Here is a 19374-nt window from a genome sequence, read left to right on the forward strand (position 1 = left end):
TGTGCGTGTCTCTGTGTCTCACTGTCTCTCTGTCTCTCACTGTGCGTGTCTCTGTGTCTCTCCGTGTCTCTCACTGTGCGTGTCTGTGTCTCTGTGTCTCTCCGTGTCTCTCACTGTGCGTGTCTGTGTCTCTGTGTCTCTCCGTGTCTCTCTCTGTGCGTGTCTGTGTCTCTCACCGTGTCTCTGTGTCTCTCCGTGTCTCTCACTCTGTGTCTCTCACTGTGTCTCTCACTGTGTCTCTCACTGTGTGTGTCTCTCACTGTGTGTGTCTCTCACTGTGTCTCTCTCCGTGTCTCTCACTGTGTCTCTCACTGTGCATGTCTGTGTCTCTCACTGTGTCTCTCACTGTCTCTCTGTGTCTCTCACTGTGCGTGTCTCTGTGTCTCTCCGTGTCTCTCACTGTGCGTGTCTCTGTGTCTCTGTCTGTGCGTGTCTGTGTCTCTCACCGTGTCTCTGTGTCCCTCCGTGTCTCTCTCTCTGTGCGTGTCTGTGTCTCTCACCGTGTCTCTGTGTCTCTGTGTCTCTCCGTGTCTCTCTCTGTGCGTGTCTGTGTCTCTCACCGTGTCTCTGTGTCTCTCACTGTCTCTCACTGTGTCTCTCCGTGTCTCTCACCATGTCTCTGTGTCTCCGTGTCTCTCACTGTGTGTGTCTCTCCGTGTCTCTCTCTGTGTCTGTGTCTCTCACCGTGTCTCTGTGTCTCTCCGTGTCTCTCTCTGTCTCTCACCGTGTCTCTGTGTTTCACCGTGTCTCTGTGTCTCACCGTGTCTCTCAATGTGCGTGTCTCTCACTGTGTCTCACTGTCTCTCCGTGTCTCTCACTGTGTGTGTCTCTCCGTGTCTCTCACTGTGCGTGTCTCTCACTGTGTGTGTCTGTGTCTCACTGTCTCACTGTGTCTCTCACTGTGTGTGTCTCTCCGTGTCTCTCACTGTGTGTGTCTCTCACTGTGAGTGTGTCTCTCACTGTGTCTCTCACTGTCTCTGTGTCTCTCCGTGTCTCTCTCTGTGTCTGTGTCTGCACAGGAGGAGACACGTCGCAGGCCGACCATGACCATGAGGGAGGCCGAGATCCCGGGCAGCGAGCCACTGTGTACTGTGGATATGTGATACCACTCACCACCTCGTTACTCACCACCTCGTTACCACTCACCACTCACCACCTCGTTACTCACCACCTCGTTACCACTCACCACTCACCACCTCGTTACTCACCACTCACCACCTCGTTACTCACCACCTCGTTACCACTCACCACCTCGTTACCACTCACCACCTCGTTACCACTCACCACTCACCACCTCGTTACTCACCACCTCGTTACCACTCACCACCTCGTTACCACTCACCACTCACCACCTCGTTACTCACCACCTCGTTACCACTCACCACCTCGTTACCACTCACCACCTCGTTACCACTCACCACTCACCACCTCGTTACCACTCACCACCTCGTTACCACTCACCACCTCGTTACCACTCACCACCTCGTTACCACTCACCACTCACCACCTCGTTACTCACCACTCACCACCTCGTTACCACTCACCACCTCGTTACCACTCACCACCTCGTTACTCACCACTCACCACCTCGTTACTCACCACTCACCACCTCGTTACCACTCACCACCTCGTTACCACTCACCACCTCGTTACCACTCACCACTCACCACCTCGTTACTCACCACTCACCACTCACCACCTCGTTACCACTCACCACTCACCACCTCGTTACCACTCACCACCTCGTTACTCACCACCTCGTTACCACTCACCACTCACCACCTCGTTACTCACCACCTCGTTACCACTCACCACTCACCACCTCGTTACTCACCACTCACCACCTCGTTACCACTCACCACCTCGTTACTCACCACTCACCACCTCGTTACTCACCACTCAACACCTCGTTACTCACCACCTCGTTACTCACCACTCACCACCTCGTTACTCACCACTCAACACCTCGTTACTCACCACCTCGTTACTCACCACTCACCACCTCGTTACTCACCACCTCGTTACCACTCACCACCTCGTTACTCACCACCTCGTTACTCACCACCTCGTTACTCACCACCTCGTTACTCACCACTCACCACCTCGTTACTCACCACCTCGTTACTCACCACTCACCACCTCGTTACTCACCACCTCGTTACTCACCACTCACCACCTCGTTACTCACTACCTCGTTACTCACCACCTCGTTACTCACCACTCACCACCTCGTTACTCACCACCTCGTTACTCACCACCTCGTAACTCACCACTCACCACCTCGTTACTCACCACCTCGTTACTCACCACTCACCACCTCGTTACTCACCACCTCGTTACTCACCACCTCGTTACTCACCACCTCGTTACTCACCACCTCGTTACTCACCACTCACCACCTCGTTACTCACCACTCAACACCTCGTTACTCACCACCTCGTTACTCACCACTCACCACCTCGTTACTCACCACTCAACACCTCGTTACTCACCACCTCGTTACTCACCACTCACCACCTCGTTACTCACCACCTCGTTACTCACCACCTCGTTACCACTCACCACCTCGTTACTCACCACCTCGTTACTCACCACCTCGTTACTCACCACTCACCACCTCGTTACTCACCACCTCGTTACTCACCACCTCGTTACTCACCACCTCGTTACTCACCACCTCGTTACTCACCACTCACCACCTCGTTACTCACCACTCACCACCTCGTTACTCACCACCTCGTTACTCACCACTCACCACCTCGTTACTCACCACCTCGTTACTCACCACTCACCACCTCGTTACTCACCACCTCGTTACTCACCACCTCGTTACTCACCACTCACCACCTCGTTACTCACCACTCACCACCTCGTTACTCACCACCTCGTTACTCACCACCTCGTTACTCACCACCTCGTTACTCACCACCTCGTTACTCACCACCTCGTTACTCACCACTCACCACCTCGTTACTCACCACCTCGTTACTCACCACCTCATTACTCACCACCTCGTTACTCACCACTCACCACCTCGTTACTCACCACCTCGTTACTCACCACCTCGTTACTCACCACTCACCACCTCGTTACTCACCACCTCGTTACTCACCACCTCTTTACTCACCACTCACCACCTCGTTACTCACCACCTCGTTACTCACCACCTCGTTACTCACCACTCACCACCTCGTTACTCACCACCTCGTTACTCACCACTCACCACCTCGTTACTCACCACTCACCACCTCGTTACTCACCACTCACCACCTCGTTACTCACCACCTCACCACCTCGTTACTCACCACCTCGTTACTCACCACCTCGTTACTCACCACTCACCACCTCGTTACTCACCACCTCGTTACTCACCACCTCGTTACTCACCACTCACCACCTCGTTACTCACCACCTCGTTACTCACCACTCACCACCTCGTTACTCACCACCTCGTTACTCACCACCTCGTTACTCACCACCTCGTTACTCACTCACCCACTCACTCACCACCTCACTACTCACCCAGCCACTCGCTCACTCGCTAACCCACTCACTCACCAACTCACTCACCCACTCACTCACCCACCCACTCACCCACTCACCCAGCCACTCACCCAGCCACTCACTCACCCACTCACTCACCCACCCACCCACTCACCCACCCACCCACCCACTCACCCACCCACTCAGCCAGCCACCCACCCACCCACTCACCCACCCACTCAGCCACCCACCCACCCACTCAGCCACCCACCCACTCACTCACCCACCCATTCACTCACTCACTCACCCACTCACCCACCCACTCACCCACCCACCCACCCACTCACCACCCACCCACTCACTCACCCACTCACCCACTCACTCACTTACCCACCCACCCGCTCACCCACCCACCCGCTCACCCACCCACCCGTTCACCCACCCACCCGCTCACCCACCCACTCACCCACCCACTCACCCACCCACTCACCCACCCACTCACCCACCCACTCACTCACCCACCCACTCACTCACCCACCCACTCACCCAGCCACTCACTCACCCAGCCACTCACTCACCCAGCCACTCACTCACCCACTCACTCACCCACCCACTCACCCACCCACTCACTCACTCACCCACCCACCCACTCACTCACTCACCCACTCACTCACCCACCCACTAACTCACCCACCCACTCACCCACCCACTCACCCACCCACTCACTCACCCACTCACTCACCCACCCACCCACTCACTCACCCACTCACTCACCCACTCACTCACCCACTCACTCACTCACCCACTCACCCACCCACTCACTCACCCACCCACCCAGCCACTCACTCACTCACTCACCCACCCACTCACCCACCCACTCACCCACCCACCCACCCACTCACCCACCCACCCACCCACTCACCCACCCACCCACCCACTCACCCACCCACTCACCCACCCACTCACTCACCCACCCACTCACTCACCCACCCACCCAGCCACTCACTCACCCACTCACCCACCCACTCACCCACCCACCCACTCACTCACCCACCCACCCACTCACCCACTCACCCACCCACCCACCCACTCACTCACCCACCCACCCACTCACCCACCCACCCACCCACTCACCCACCCACCCACCCACTCACCCACTCACTCACCCACCCACTCACCCACCCACTCACCCACCCACTCACCCCAGCCCTGTAGTAGAACTCATACAGCACTTGCCCATCCCCGTTTATCCTCCCTGTCATCATCATCATCATCGTGGTCGTTTGTCACTTAATATTTTTAATATTTTCTGCTTATTTCGCGAATAAAGGTTGAATTTTAACTCGCCAACTTACCCTGCCACGCCCGGCCGCGTGTGTACGTGTGTGTGTGTGTACGTGTGTGTGTGTACGTGTGTGTGTACGTGTGTGTGTGTACGTGTGTGTGTACCTGTGTGTGTACGTGTGTGTGTGTACGTGTGTGTGTGTACGTGTGTGTGTGTGTACGTGTGTGTGTGTACACGTGTGTACGTGTGTGTGTGTCTGTGTGTACGTGTGTGTGTACGTGTGTGTGTACGTGTGTGTGTACGTGTGTGTGTGTGTGAGTACACTGTGTGTGTGTACGTGTGTACGTGTGTGTGTGTGTGTACGTGCGTGTGTGTGTGTACGTGTGTGTGTACGTGTGTGTGTGTACGTGTGTGTGTACCTGTGTGTGTACATGTGTGTGTGTACGTGTGTGTGTATGTGTGTGTGTGTACGTGTGTGTGTGTACGTGTGTCACGATAGTGTAGCGGTTAGCGCTACGCTGCGCTATGAACCTGGCGACCCGGGTTCGATTCCTGCTCACGGCCAACACCAGTGACGATTATCTGAACCGGTCCCGGGCCTCCCCTAGGTCGACTCAGCCTCAAATGAGTACCTGGTGCGGTGTGTAGTAAACATCGCCACTGGGGAGACAAAGGCGGTCGGGCGTGGAGCTGGCCACCCACCCCCTCGTGTACCGTTTCCGGCCTTCATAGGTGCTCGCTAACAGCACTTGCCCCTACAGTCTGTTACAGGCTATACGGGGGATCTTTGTGTGTGTGTGTAACGTGTGTGTAGGTGGGCGTGTGTGCGTGTGTGTGTACGTGTGTGTGTGTGTGACCACCGCCGCCACCAGAAACGCCAAACCGCCAGCGACAATCAGCACACTTTCCGACGCTACTCCGATGAGCACGGTTGGCTACGTACGGTGCGACGGACCATCAACTCGCATACCACCACCACCACCACGTGACAACAACAACAACAACCACTATGTGTCACAACAACAACAACAACAACCACTATGTGTCAACAACCACTGTGTCACAACAACAACCACTATGTGTCACAACAACAACCACTATGTGTCACAACAACAACAACCGCTATGTGTCACAACAACAACAACCACTATGTGTCACAACAACAACCACTATGTCACAACAACAACCACTATGTGTCACAACAACAACAACCACTATGTGTCACAACAACAACAACAACCACTATGTGTCACAACAACAACAACCAGTATGTGTCACAACAACAACAGCCACTATGTGTCGCAACAACAACCACTATGTGTCATATCAACAACAACAACAATGTGTCACAACAACAACAACAACAATGTGTCACAACAACAACAACCACTATGTATCACAACAACAACAACCACTATGTGTCACAACAACAACAACCACTATGTGTCACATCAACAACAACAATGTGTCACAACAACAACAACAACCACTATGTATCACAACAACAACAACCACTGTGTGTCACAACAACAACAACAACTATGTGTCACAACAACAACCACTATGTATCACAACAACAACCACTATGTATCACAACAACAACAACAACCAATATGTGTCACAACAACCACTATGTATCACAACAACAACAACCACTATGTGTCACAACAACAACTATGTATCACAACAACAACAACCACTATGTGTCACAACAACAACAACCACTATGTGTCACAACAACAACCACTATGTATCACAACAACAACCACTATGTGTCACAACAACAACAACCACTATGTATCACAACAACAACAACCACTATGTGTCACAACAACAACAACTATGTATCACAACAACAACCACTATGTGTCACAACAACAACAACCACTATGTGTCACAACAACAACAACCACTATGTGTCACAACAACAACAACCACTATGTGTCACAACAACAACAACCACTATGTGTCACAACAACCACTATGTGTCACAACAACAACCACTATGTGTAACAACAACAACCACTGTCACAACAACAACAACCACTATGTGTCACAACAACAACAACAACCACTATGTGTCACAACAACCACTATGTGTCACAACAACAACCACTATGTGTCACAACAACAACAACAACCACTATGTGTCACAACAACAACAACCACTATGTGTCACAACAACAGCAACCACTATGTGTCACAACAACAACAACAACTATGTGTCACAACAACAACCACTATGTGTCACAACAACAGCAACCACTATGTGTCACAACAACAACAACAACCACTATGTGTCACAACAACAACCACTATGTGTCACAACAACAACAACCACTATGTGTCACAACAACAACAACTATGTGTCACAACAACAACAACAACCACTATGTGTCACAACAACAACCACTGTCACAACAACAACAACCACTATGTGTCACAACAACAACAACCACTATGTGTCACAACAACAACCACTGTGTCACAACAACAACAACAACTATGTATCACAACAACAACAACCACTATGTGTCACAACAACAACAACAACCACTATGTGTCACAACAACCACTATGTGTCACAACAACAACCACTATGTGTCACAACAACAACAACAACCACTATGTGTCACAACAACAACAACCACTATGTGTCACAACAACAGCAACCACTATGTGTCACAACAACAACAACAACTATGTGTCACAACAACAACCACTATGTGTCACAACAACAGCAACCACTATGTGTCACAACAACAACAACCACTATGTGTCACAACAACAACCACTATGTGTCACAACAACAACAACCACTATGTGTCACAACAACAACAACTATGTGTCACAACAACAACAACAACCACTATGTGTCACAACAACAACCACTGTCACAACAACAACAACCACTATGTGTCACAACAACAACAACCACTATGTGTCACAACAACAACCACTGTGTCACAACAACAACAACTATGTATCACAACAACAACAACCACTATGTGTCACAACAACAACAACAACCACTATGTGTCACAACAACAACAACAACCCAGATGTGTCACAACAACAACAACAACCCAGATGTGTCACAACAACAACAACCACTATGTGTCACAACAACAACAACCACTATGTGTCACAACAACAACAACCACTATGTGTCACAACAACAACCACTATGTCACAACAACAACCACTATGTGTCACAACAACAACAACCACTATGTGTCACAACAACAACAACAACCACTATGTGTCACAACAACAACAACCAGTATGTGTCACAACAACAACAGCCACTATGTGTCGCAACAACAACCACTATGTGTCATATCAACAACAACAACAATGTGTCACAACAACAACAACAACAATGTGTCACAACAACAACAACCACTATGTATCACAACAACAACAACCACTATGTGTCACAACAACAACAACCACTATGTGTCACATCAACAACAACAATGTGTCACAACAACAACAACAACCACTATGTATCACAACAACAACAACCACTGTGTGTCACAACAACAACAACAACTATGTGTCACAACAACAACCACTATGTATCACAACAACAACCACTATGTATCACAACAACAACAACAACCAATATGTGTCACAACAACCACTATGTATCACAACAACAACAACCACTATGTGTCACAACAACAACTATGTATCACAACAACAACAACCACTATGTGTCACAACAACAACAACCACTATGTGTCACAACAACAACCACTATGTATCACAACAACAACCACTATGTGTCACAACAACAACAACCACTATGTATCACAACAACAACAACCACTATGTGTCACAACAACAACAACTATGTATCACAACAACAACCACTATGTGTCACAACAACAACAACCACTATGTGTCACAACAACAACAACCACTATGTGTCACAACAACAACAACCACTATGTGTCACAACAACAACAACCACTATGTGTCACAACAACCACTATGTGTCACAACAACAACCACTATGTGTAACAACAACAACCACTGTCACAACAACAACAACCACTATGTGTCACAACAACAACAACAACCACTATGTGTCACAACAACCACTATGTGTCACAACAACAACCACTATGTGTCACAACAACAACAACAACCACTATGTGTCACAACAACAACAACCACTATGTGTCACAACAACAGCAACCACTATGTGTCACAACAACAACAACTATGTGTCACAACAACAACCACTATGTGTCACAACAACAGCAACCACTATGTGTCACAACAACAACAACAACCACTATGTGTCACAACAACAACCACTATGTGTCACAACAACAACAACCACTATGTGTCACAACAACAACAACTATGTGTCACAACAACAACAACAACCACTATGTGTCACAACAACAACCACTGTCACAACAACAACAACCACTATGTGTCACAACAACAACAACCACTATGTGTCACAACAACAACCACTGTGTCACAACAACAACAACTATGTATCACAACAACAACAACCACTATGTGTCACAACAACAACAACAACCACTATGTGTCACAACAACCACTATGTGTCACAACAACAACCACTATGTGTCACAACAACAACAACAACCACTATGTGTCACAACAACAACAACCACTATGTGTCACAACAACAGCAACCACTATGTGTCACAACAACAACAACAACTATGTGTCACAACAACAACCACTATGTGTCACAACAACAGCAACCACTATGTGTCACAACAACAACAACCACTATGTGTCACAACAACAACCACTATGTGTCACAACAACAACAACCACTATGTGTCACAACAACAACAACTATGTGTCACAACAACAACAACAACCACTATGTGTCACAACAACAACCACTGTCACAACAACAACCACTATGTGTCACAACAACAACAACCACTATGTGTCACAACAACAACCACTGTGTCACAACAACAACAACTATGTATCACAACAACAACAACCACTATGTGTCACAACAACAACAACAACCACTATGTGTCACAACAACAACAACAACCCAGATGTGTCACAACAACAACAACAACCCAGATGTGTCACAACAACAACAACCACTATGTGTCACAACAACAACAACCACTATGTGTCACAACAACAACAACAACAACCACTATGTGTAACAACAACAACCACTATGTGTCACAACAACAACAACCACTATGTGTCACAACAACAACAACCACTATGTGTCACAACAACAACCACTATGTGTCACAACAACAACAACCACTATGTGTCACAACAACAACCACTATGTGTCACAACAACAACAACCACTATGTGTCACAACAACAACAACCACTATGTGTCACAACAACAACAACAACAACCACTATGTGTCACAACAACAACAACAACCACTATGTGTCACAACAACCACTATGTGTCACAACAACCACTATGTGTCACAACAACAACAACCACTATGTGTCACAACAACAACCACTGTGTCACAACAACAACAACAACCACTATGTGTCACAACAACAACAACCACTATGTGTCACAACAACAACAACAACAACCACTATGTGTCACAACAACAACAACCACTGTCACAACAACAACAACAACCACTATGTGTCACAACAACAACAACCACTATGTATCACAACAACAACCACTATGTATCACAACAACAACAACCACAACAACCACGATGTGTCACAACAACAACAACAACCACTATGTATCACAACAACAACAACCATTGTGTGTCACAACAACAACAACCACTATGTGTCACAACAACAACAACAACAACCACTATGTATCACAACAACAACAACCACTATGTGTCACAACAACAACAACCACTATGTGTCACAACAACAACCACTATGTGTAACAACAACAACCACTATGTGTCACAACAACAACAACCACTATGTGTCACAACAACAACAACCACTATGTGTCACAATAACAACAACAACAACTATGTGTCACAACAACAACAACCACTATGTGTCACAACAACAACAACCACTATGTGTCACAACAACAACCCAGATGTGTCCCAACAACAACAACCACTATGTGTCACAACAACAACAACCACTATGTGTCACAACAACAACCACTATGTGTCACAACAACAACCACTATGTGTCACAACAACAACAACCACTATGTGTCACAACAACAACAACCACTATGTATCACAACAACAACCACTGTGTCACAACAACAACCACTATGTGTCACAACAACAACCACTATGTGTCACAACAACAACAACCACTATGTGTCACAACAACAACAACCCAGATGTGTCACAACAACAACAACCACTATGTGTCACAACAACAACAACCCAGATGTGTCACAACAACAACAACCACTATGTATCACAACAACAACCACTATGTGTCACAACAACAACAACCACTATGTATCACAACAACAACAACCACTATGTATCACAACAACAACAACAATCACTATGTATCACAACAACAACCACTGTGTCACAACAACAACCACTATGTGTCACAACAACAACAACCACTATGTGTCACAACAACAACAACTATGTGTCACAACAACAACAACCACTATGTGTCACAACAACCACTATGTGTCACAACAACAACCACTGTGTCACAACAACAACAACCACGATGTGTCACAACAACAACAACCACTATGTGTCACAACAACAACAACAACCACTATGTGTCACAACAACAACCACTATGTGTCACAACAACAACCACTATGTGTCACAACAACAACAACCACTATGTGTCACAACAACAACAACCACTTTGTGTCACAACAACAACCACTATGTGTCACAACAACAACAACCACTTTGTGTCACAACAACAACCACTTTGTGTCACAACAACAACCACTATGTGTCACAACAACAACAACAACCACTATGTGTCACAACAACAACCACTATGTGTCACAACAACAACAACAACCACTATGTGTCACAACAACAACAACAACCACTATGTGTCACAACAACAACAACCACTTTGTATCACAACAACAACCACTATGTGTCACAACAACAACCACTTTGTGTCACAACAACAACCACTTTGTGTCACAACAACAACCACTATGTGTCACAACAACAACAACCACTATGTGTCACAACAACAACCACTATGTGTCACCACAACAACAACAACCACTGTGTCACAACAACAACAACCACTGTGTCACAACAACAACCACTATGTGTCACAACAACAACAACCACTATGTGTCACAACAACAACAACCACTATGTGTCACAACAACAACAACAACAACCACTATGTGTCACAACAACAACAACCACTATGTGTCACAACAACAACAACAACCACTATGTGTCACAACAACCACTATGTGTCACAACAACAACAACCACTATGTGTCACAACAACAACAACCACTATGTGTCACAACAACAACAACCACTATGTGTCACAACAACAACCACTATGTGTCACAACAACAACAACAACCACTATGTGTCACAACAACAACAACCACTATGTGTCACAACAACAACAACCACTATGTGTCACAACAACAACAACAACAACAACAACCACTATGTGTCACAACAACAACAACAACAACCACTATGTGTCACAACAACAACAACCACTATGTGTCACAACAACAACAACCCAGATGTGTCACAACAACCACTATGTGTCACAACAACAACAACCACTACGTGTCACAACAACAACCACTATGTGTCACAACAACAACAACCACTATGTGTCACAACAACAACAACCACTATGTGTCACAACAACAACCACAACCACTATGTGTCACAACAACAACCACAACCACTATGTGTCACAACAACAACAACCACTATGTGTCACAACAACAACAACAACTATGTGTCACAACAACAACAACAACCACTATGTGTCACAACAACAACAACCACTATGTGTCACAACAACAACAACCACTATGTGTCACAACAACAACCACTATGTGTCACAACAACAACAACCACTATGTGTCACAACAACAACAACCACTATGTGTCACAACAACAACAACAACCACTATATGTCACAACAACAACAACTACTATGTGTCACAACAACAACAACCACTATGTGTCACAACAACAACAACCACTATGTGTCACAACAACAACAACCACTATGTGTCACAACAACAACAACCACTATGTGTCACAACAACAACAACCACGATGTATCACAACAACAACAACCACTATGTGTCACAACAACAACCACTATGTGTCACAACAACAACAACCACTATGTGTCACAACAACAACAACCACTATGTGTCACAACAACAACAACAACCACTGTCACAACAATAACAACCATTGTGTGTCACAACAACAACAACCCAGATGTGTCACAACAACAACAACCATTGTGTGTCACAACAACAACAACAACAACCATTGTGTGTCACAACAACAACAACAACCCAGATGTACAACAACAACCATTGTGTGTCACAACAACAACAACCCAGATGTGTCACAACAACAACAACAACCATTGTGTGTCACAACAACAACAACAACCATTGTGTGTCACAACAACAACAACAACCCAGATGTGTCACAACAACAACAACCATTGTGTGTCACAACAACAACAACAACAACCATTGTGTGTCACAACAACAACAACCCAGATGTGTCACAACAACCACAACAACCATTGTGTGTCACAACAACAACAACCCAGATGTGTCACAACAACAACAACAACCATTGTGTGTCACAACAACAACAACCCAGATGTGTCACAACAACAACAACCATTGTGTGTCACAACAACAAGAACAACCCAGATGTGTCACAACAACAACAACCACTATGTGTCACAACAACAACAACATCCCAGATGTGTCACAACAACAACAACAACCACTATGTGTCACAACAACAACAACCACTATGTGTCACAACAACAACAACAACAACCACTATGTATCACAACAACAACAACAACCACTGTGTCACAACAACAACCACTATGTGTCACAACAACAACCACTATGTGTCACAACAACAACAACAACCACTATGTGTCACAACAACAACAACAACCACTGTGTCACAACAACAACCATTGTGTCACAACAACAACAACCCAGATGTGTCACAACAACAACCATTGTGTGTCACAACAACAACAACAACCCAGATGTGTCACAACAACAACAACAACCATTGTGTGTCACAACAACAACAACCATTGTGTGTCACAACAACAACCCAGATGTGTCACAACAACAACAACCATTGTGTCACAACAACAACAACCCAGATGTGTCACAACAACAACCATTGTGTGTCACAACAACAACCATTGTGTGTCACAACAACAACAACAACCCAGATGTGTCACAACAACAACAACAACCATTGTGTGTCACAACAACAACCATTGTGTGTCACAACAACAACAACCCAGATGTGTCACAACAACAACAACCACTATGTGTCACAACAACAACAACCACAACCCAGATGTGTCACAACAACAACCATTGTGTGTCACAACAACAACAACAACCATTGTGTGTCACAACAACAACAACCCAGATGTGTCACAACAACAACAACCACTATGTGTCACAACAACAACAACCACAACCCAGATGTGTCACAACAACAACAACAACCATTGTGTGTCACAACAACAACAACAACAACCATTGTGTGTCACAACAACAACAACCCAGATGTGTCACAACAACAACAACCATTGTGTGTCACAACAACAACCCAGATGTGTCACAACAACAACAACCATTGTGTGTCACAACAACAACAACCACTATGTGTCACAACAACAACAACAACAACCCAGATGTGTCACAACAACAACAACCACTATGTGTCACAACAACAACAACCACTATGTGTCACAACAACAACAACAACCACTATGTATCACAACAACAACAACCACTATGTGTCACAACAACAACAACCACTATGTATCACAACAACAACAACCACTATGTGTCACAACAACAACAACCACTATGTGTCACAACAACAACCACTATGTGTCACAACAACAACAACAACAACCACTATGTGTCACAACAACAACAACCACTGTGTCACAACAACAACAACAACCACTGTGTCACAACAACAACAACCATTGTGTGTCACAACAACAACAACAACCCAGATGTGTCACAACAACAACAACAACCATTGTGTGTCACAACAACAACAACAACAACCCAGATGTGTCACAACAACAACAACAACAACCATTGTGTGTCACAACAACAACAACCATTGTGTGTCACAACAACAACAACCCAGATGTGTCACAACAACAACAACCATTGTGTGTCACAACAACAACAACCCAGATGTGTCACAACAACAACCATTGTGTGGCACAACAACAACAACCATTGTGTGTCACAACAACAACAACCCAGATGTGTCACAACAACAACAACCATTGTGTGTCACAACAACAACAACAACCATTGTGTGTCACAACAACAACAACCCAGATGTGTCACAACAACAACCATTGTGTGTCACAACAACAACAACCCAGATGTGTCACAACAACAACAACAACCCAGATGTGTCACAACAACAACAACAACCACTATGTGTCACAACAACAACAACCACTATGTGTCACAACAACAACCACTATGTGTCACAACAACAACAACCCAGATGTGTCACAACAACAACAACCATTGTGTGTCACAACAACAACAACCACTGTGTCACAACAACAACAACAACCCAGATGTGTCACAACAACAACAACAACAACCCAGATGTGTCACAACAACAGCAACAACCATTGTGTGTCACAACAACAACAACCACTGTGTCACAACAACAACAACAACCCAGATGTGTCACAACAACAACAACCACTATGTGTCACCACAACAACAACCACTATGTGTCACCACAACAACAACCACTATGTGTCACAACAACAACAACCGCTATGTGTCACAACAACAACAACCACTATGTGTCACAACAACAACAACCACTGTGTCACAACAACAACCACTATGTGTCACAACAACAACAACTATGTGTCACAACAACAACAACAACCACTATGTGTCACAACAACAACAACAACCACTATGTGTCACAGCAACAACAACTATGTGTCACAACAACAACAACCACTGTGTCACAACAACAACAACCACTATGTGTCACAACAACAACCACTATGTGTCACAACAACAACAACCGCTATGTGTCACAACAACAACCACTATGTGTCACAACAACAACAACCACTATGTGTCACAACAACAACAACTATGTGTCACAACAACAACAACCACTGTGTCACAACAACAACAACAACCAACAACAACAACAACCACTATGTGTCACAACAACAACAACCACTATGTGTCACAACAACAACAACCACTGTGTCACAACAACAACAACAACCACGATGTGTCACAGCAACAACAACAACAACCCAGATGTGTCCTGACTTGTGGGCCACCCTGGTGAAGTATGGCCATTCGCGACGAAATCGATCAGCTCGATTACGGTTGCATTCGGAATCGATTCACCTCGTGGTCGCAAACGGAAGTGTGGTGGGGATAGGATTCGTTGGTGCGGAATCGATCCACGCGCCTCGCGAGTTAACTCTACGGGGGGAATCGTGGTGCAGGAGGAATCGATACACGCGTCTCGCGTGTTCACCCTACGGGAGGAATCGTGGTGCTGGAGAAATCGATCCACGCGCCACGTGCGTCAAACCTCATGTCGGAATCGCGATGCGGGGATCTCTTCCGGGAGAAATCGCGGCGCGTGTGGAATCGAACCAACTTGAATCGATCCAGGCACCTCGTGCTATCACACTATTGAAAGAATCGCCTTAGAAGGCGAATCGATATTATCGTAATCGACCCGCACCACGTGCGTTCACCCGAACGGGAGGAATCGCGGTTGTTGTAGAATCGAACTGATGGAGTCGACGAATCGATCCGTGCCCCCCCTCCCCTCTCAACGCGTTGAAAACCCCGATCGCTATGGAATTGAACGACGCGGAATCGATTCCTCAGCGCACCAAGCCCTGAATGTAACGGAATCGAATCGCCGACTACGGTGCGGAATCGACGTCGAGGAATCGATTCCCACCCCCTACCCCCATGGACGCTGCTTCATGGCCGCCGTCTTTGACATCGACCTCACCGAGGATGGTGAGGAGCGGGGTGAGGAGCGTGGTGAGGAGCGGGGTGAGGAGGGCGACAGCGACGATGACGAGGTGAGTGGTGAGGAGCGTGGTGAGTGAGTGGTGAGGTGAGTGGTGTGAGTGGTGAGGGGTGAGGGGTGAGTGAGTGGTGTGAGTGGTGAGGGGTGAGTGAGTGGTGTGAGGTGAGTGGTGAGGTGAGTGAGTGGTGAGTGAGTGGTGAGGTGAGTGGTGTGAGTGGTGAGTGGTGAGGGGTGAGTGAGTGGTGTGAGGTGAGTGGTGAGGTGAGTGAGTGGTGAGTGGTGAGTGAGTGGTGAGGTGAGTGGTGAGTGAGTGGTGTGAGGTGAGTGGTGTGAGTGAGTGAGTGGTGAGTGAGTGGTGAGGAGCGGGGTGAGGAGCGGGGTGAGGAGGGCGACAGCGACGATGACGAGGTGAGTGGTGAGTGGTGTGAGTGAGTGAGTGGTGAGGTGAGTGGTGTGAGTAAGTGGTGAGTGAGTGGTGAGGTGAGTGGTGAGTGAGGTGTGAGTGAGTGGTGAGGGGTGAGTGGCGAGGAGCGGGGTGAGGTGAGTGGTGTGAGTGAGTGGTGAGTGAGTGTAAGGTGAGGTGAGTGGTGAGGTGAGTGGTGAGTGAGTGAGTGGTGAGCGAGTGGTGAGTGAGTGTAAGGTGAGGTGAGTGAGTGGTGTGAGGTGAGTGAGTGGTGAGTGAGTGGTGAGTGAGTGTAAGGTGAGGTGAGTGGTGAGGTGAGTGGTGAGGAGCGGGGTGAGGTGAGTGAGTGAGGGGTGAGTGGTGAGGGGTGTGAGTGAGTGAGTGGTGAGTGAGTGGTGTGAGTGAGTGGTGAGTGAGTGGTGAGGAGCGGGGTGAGTGGTGTGAGGTGAGTGGTGAGTGGTGTGAGTGAGTGGTGAGTGAGTGGTGAGTGAGTGGTGTGAGTGAGTGAGTGGTGAGTGAGGTGTGAGTGAGTGGTGAGTGAGTGGTGAGGGGTGAGGTGAGTGGTGAGGTGAGTGGTGAGTGAGTGAATGGTGAGTTATTGTCAGGTGGTGCTACTCGCTACCACTAACAGCACTTGCCCCTACAGCCCTGCTAGAGGCTACCTGGGGGAGCTTTGTCTGTGTGTGTCCTCCTTTGTCTCTCGCAGGGACACAGCAGCGACTATGAGAGGTTGGGGCACGCGTTTGTGGACATGATGTGAGTAGCCTCACCCCCGTGTCTCACCCCCCCGTGTGTCTCCCCGTGTGTCTCCCCCCGTGTCTCACACCCCGTGTCTCACCCCCCGTGTCTCACCCCCCGTGTCTCACCCCCCGTGTCTCACCCCCCGTGTCTCACCCCCCGTGTCTCACCCCCCGTGTCTCACCCCCCGTGTCTCACCCCCCGTGTCTCACCCCCCGTGTCTCACCCCCCGTGTCTCACCCCCCGTGTCTCACCCCCCGTGTCTCACCCCCCGTGTCTCACCCCCCGTGTCTCACCCCCCGTGTCTCACCCCCCGTGTCTCACCCCCCGTGTCTCACCCCCCGTGTCTCACCCCCCGTGTCTCACCCCCCGTGTCTCACCCCCCGTGTCTCACCCCCCGTGTCTCACCCCCCGTGTCTCACCCCCCGTGTCTCACCCCCCGTGTCTCACCCCCCGTGTCTCACCCCCCGTGTCTCCCCGTGTCTCCCCCCGTGTCTCCCCGTGTCTCCCTCCGTGTCTCCCCGTGTCTCACCGTACGTGTGTGTACCTGTGTGTGTGTGTGTACCTGTGTGTGTGTGTGTTTACGTGTGTGTGTGTACCTGTGTGTGTGTGTGTGTTTACGTGTGTGTGTGTACCTGTGTGTGTGTACCTGTGTGTGTGTACCTGTGTGTGTGTGTGTGTACCTGTGTGTGTGTGTGTGTACCTGTGTGTGTGTACCTGTGTGTGTGTGTGTGTACCTGTGTGTGTGTACGTGTGTCTGTGTGTACCGTGAGGCGCTGCAAGGATGGGTGGTGGTCGCGGGTTGCTGAGGAGATGGAGTCTGCCTCAGTGGCCCGCGATCACAAATCTCTATTTAACTCATGTAGCCCGCATGCCCAGCCACCGCATGCCGAAACAGCTTTTGTTCGGCCGGATCGAGGGGGCTAAACGGGCGCGGCACGGGCTAGAGAAGAGATGGAGTGACGTGGTACAGGAGGACGTGGAGCTGAGTGGACTTGCCGATGACTGGTACCAGCGGTGTCAAGATCGGCCTCTGTGGAGGAGGCTCGTGAAGGATGCTACTGGGCAGTTGGAGGCAGTCGCCCTCCAACAACAACGGAGGGCGGAGGAGCGATGCTCACAACAACGAGCGGAGCGCCGGGTGGCTAAAGCACAGCAGGTTGGCACAGTAGGGGG

General features: G+C 48.0%; 2 protein-coding genes across 4 annotated transcripts in view; both read left to right on the forward strand.

Annotated features, from left to right (window-relative positions):
- LOC142922568 (microprocessor complex subunit DGCR8-like) overlaps positions 1–1146 on the forward strand; it is a 37002-nt gene extending 35856 nt beyond the window's left edge. Inside the window, exon 6 of the mRNA XM_076063362.1 lies at positions 1020–1146. Within this exon, the coding sequence (XP_075919477.1) occupies positions 1020–1103 (84 nt within the window). The 3' untranslated portion in view covers positions 1104–1146. The remainder of the gene's footprint in view (positions 1–1019) is intronic.
- Positions 1147–16951: 15805 nt separating this feature from the next.
- LOC116938280 (ribosomal protein S6 kinase beta-1) overlaps positions 16952–19374 on the forward strand; it is a 76145-nt gene continuing 73722 nt past the window's right edge. For 2 of the 3 annotated variants that reach the window (XM_076063360.1, XM_076063359.1), the window contains exons 1-2: positions 16952–17109; positions 18167–18216. In XM_076063360.1, the coding sequence (XP_075919475.1) occupies positions 17008–17109; positions 18167–18216 (152 nt within the window). In that variant the 5' untranslated portion in view covers positions 16952–17007. Of the gene's footprint in view, positions 17110–17401; positions 17466–18166; positions 18217–19374 lie in introns of those variants that run through there. The other variant, XM_076063361.1, reaches the window with a different exon arrangement.

The sequence above is a fragment of the Petromyzon marinus genome, unplaced genomic scaffold (genome assembly GCF_048934315.1).
Source record: "Petromyzon marinus isolate PM22_M1 ecotype Great Lakes invasive population unplaced genomic scaffold, UKy_Petmar_22M1.pri1.0 PM_Scaffold_104, whole genome shotgun sequence".
Lineage (NCBI taxonomy): Eukaryota > Metazoa > Chordata > Hyperoartia > Petromyzontiformes > Petromyzontidae > Petromyzon > Petromyzon marinus.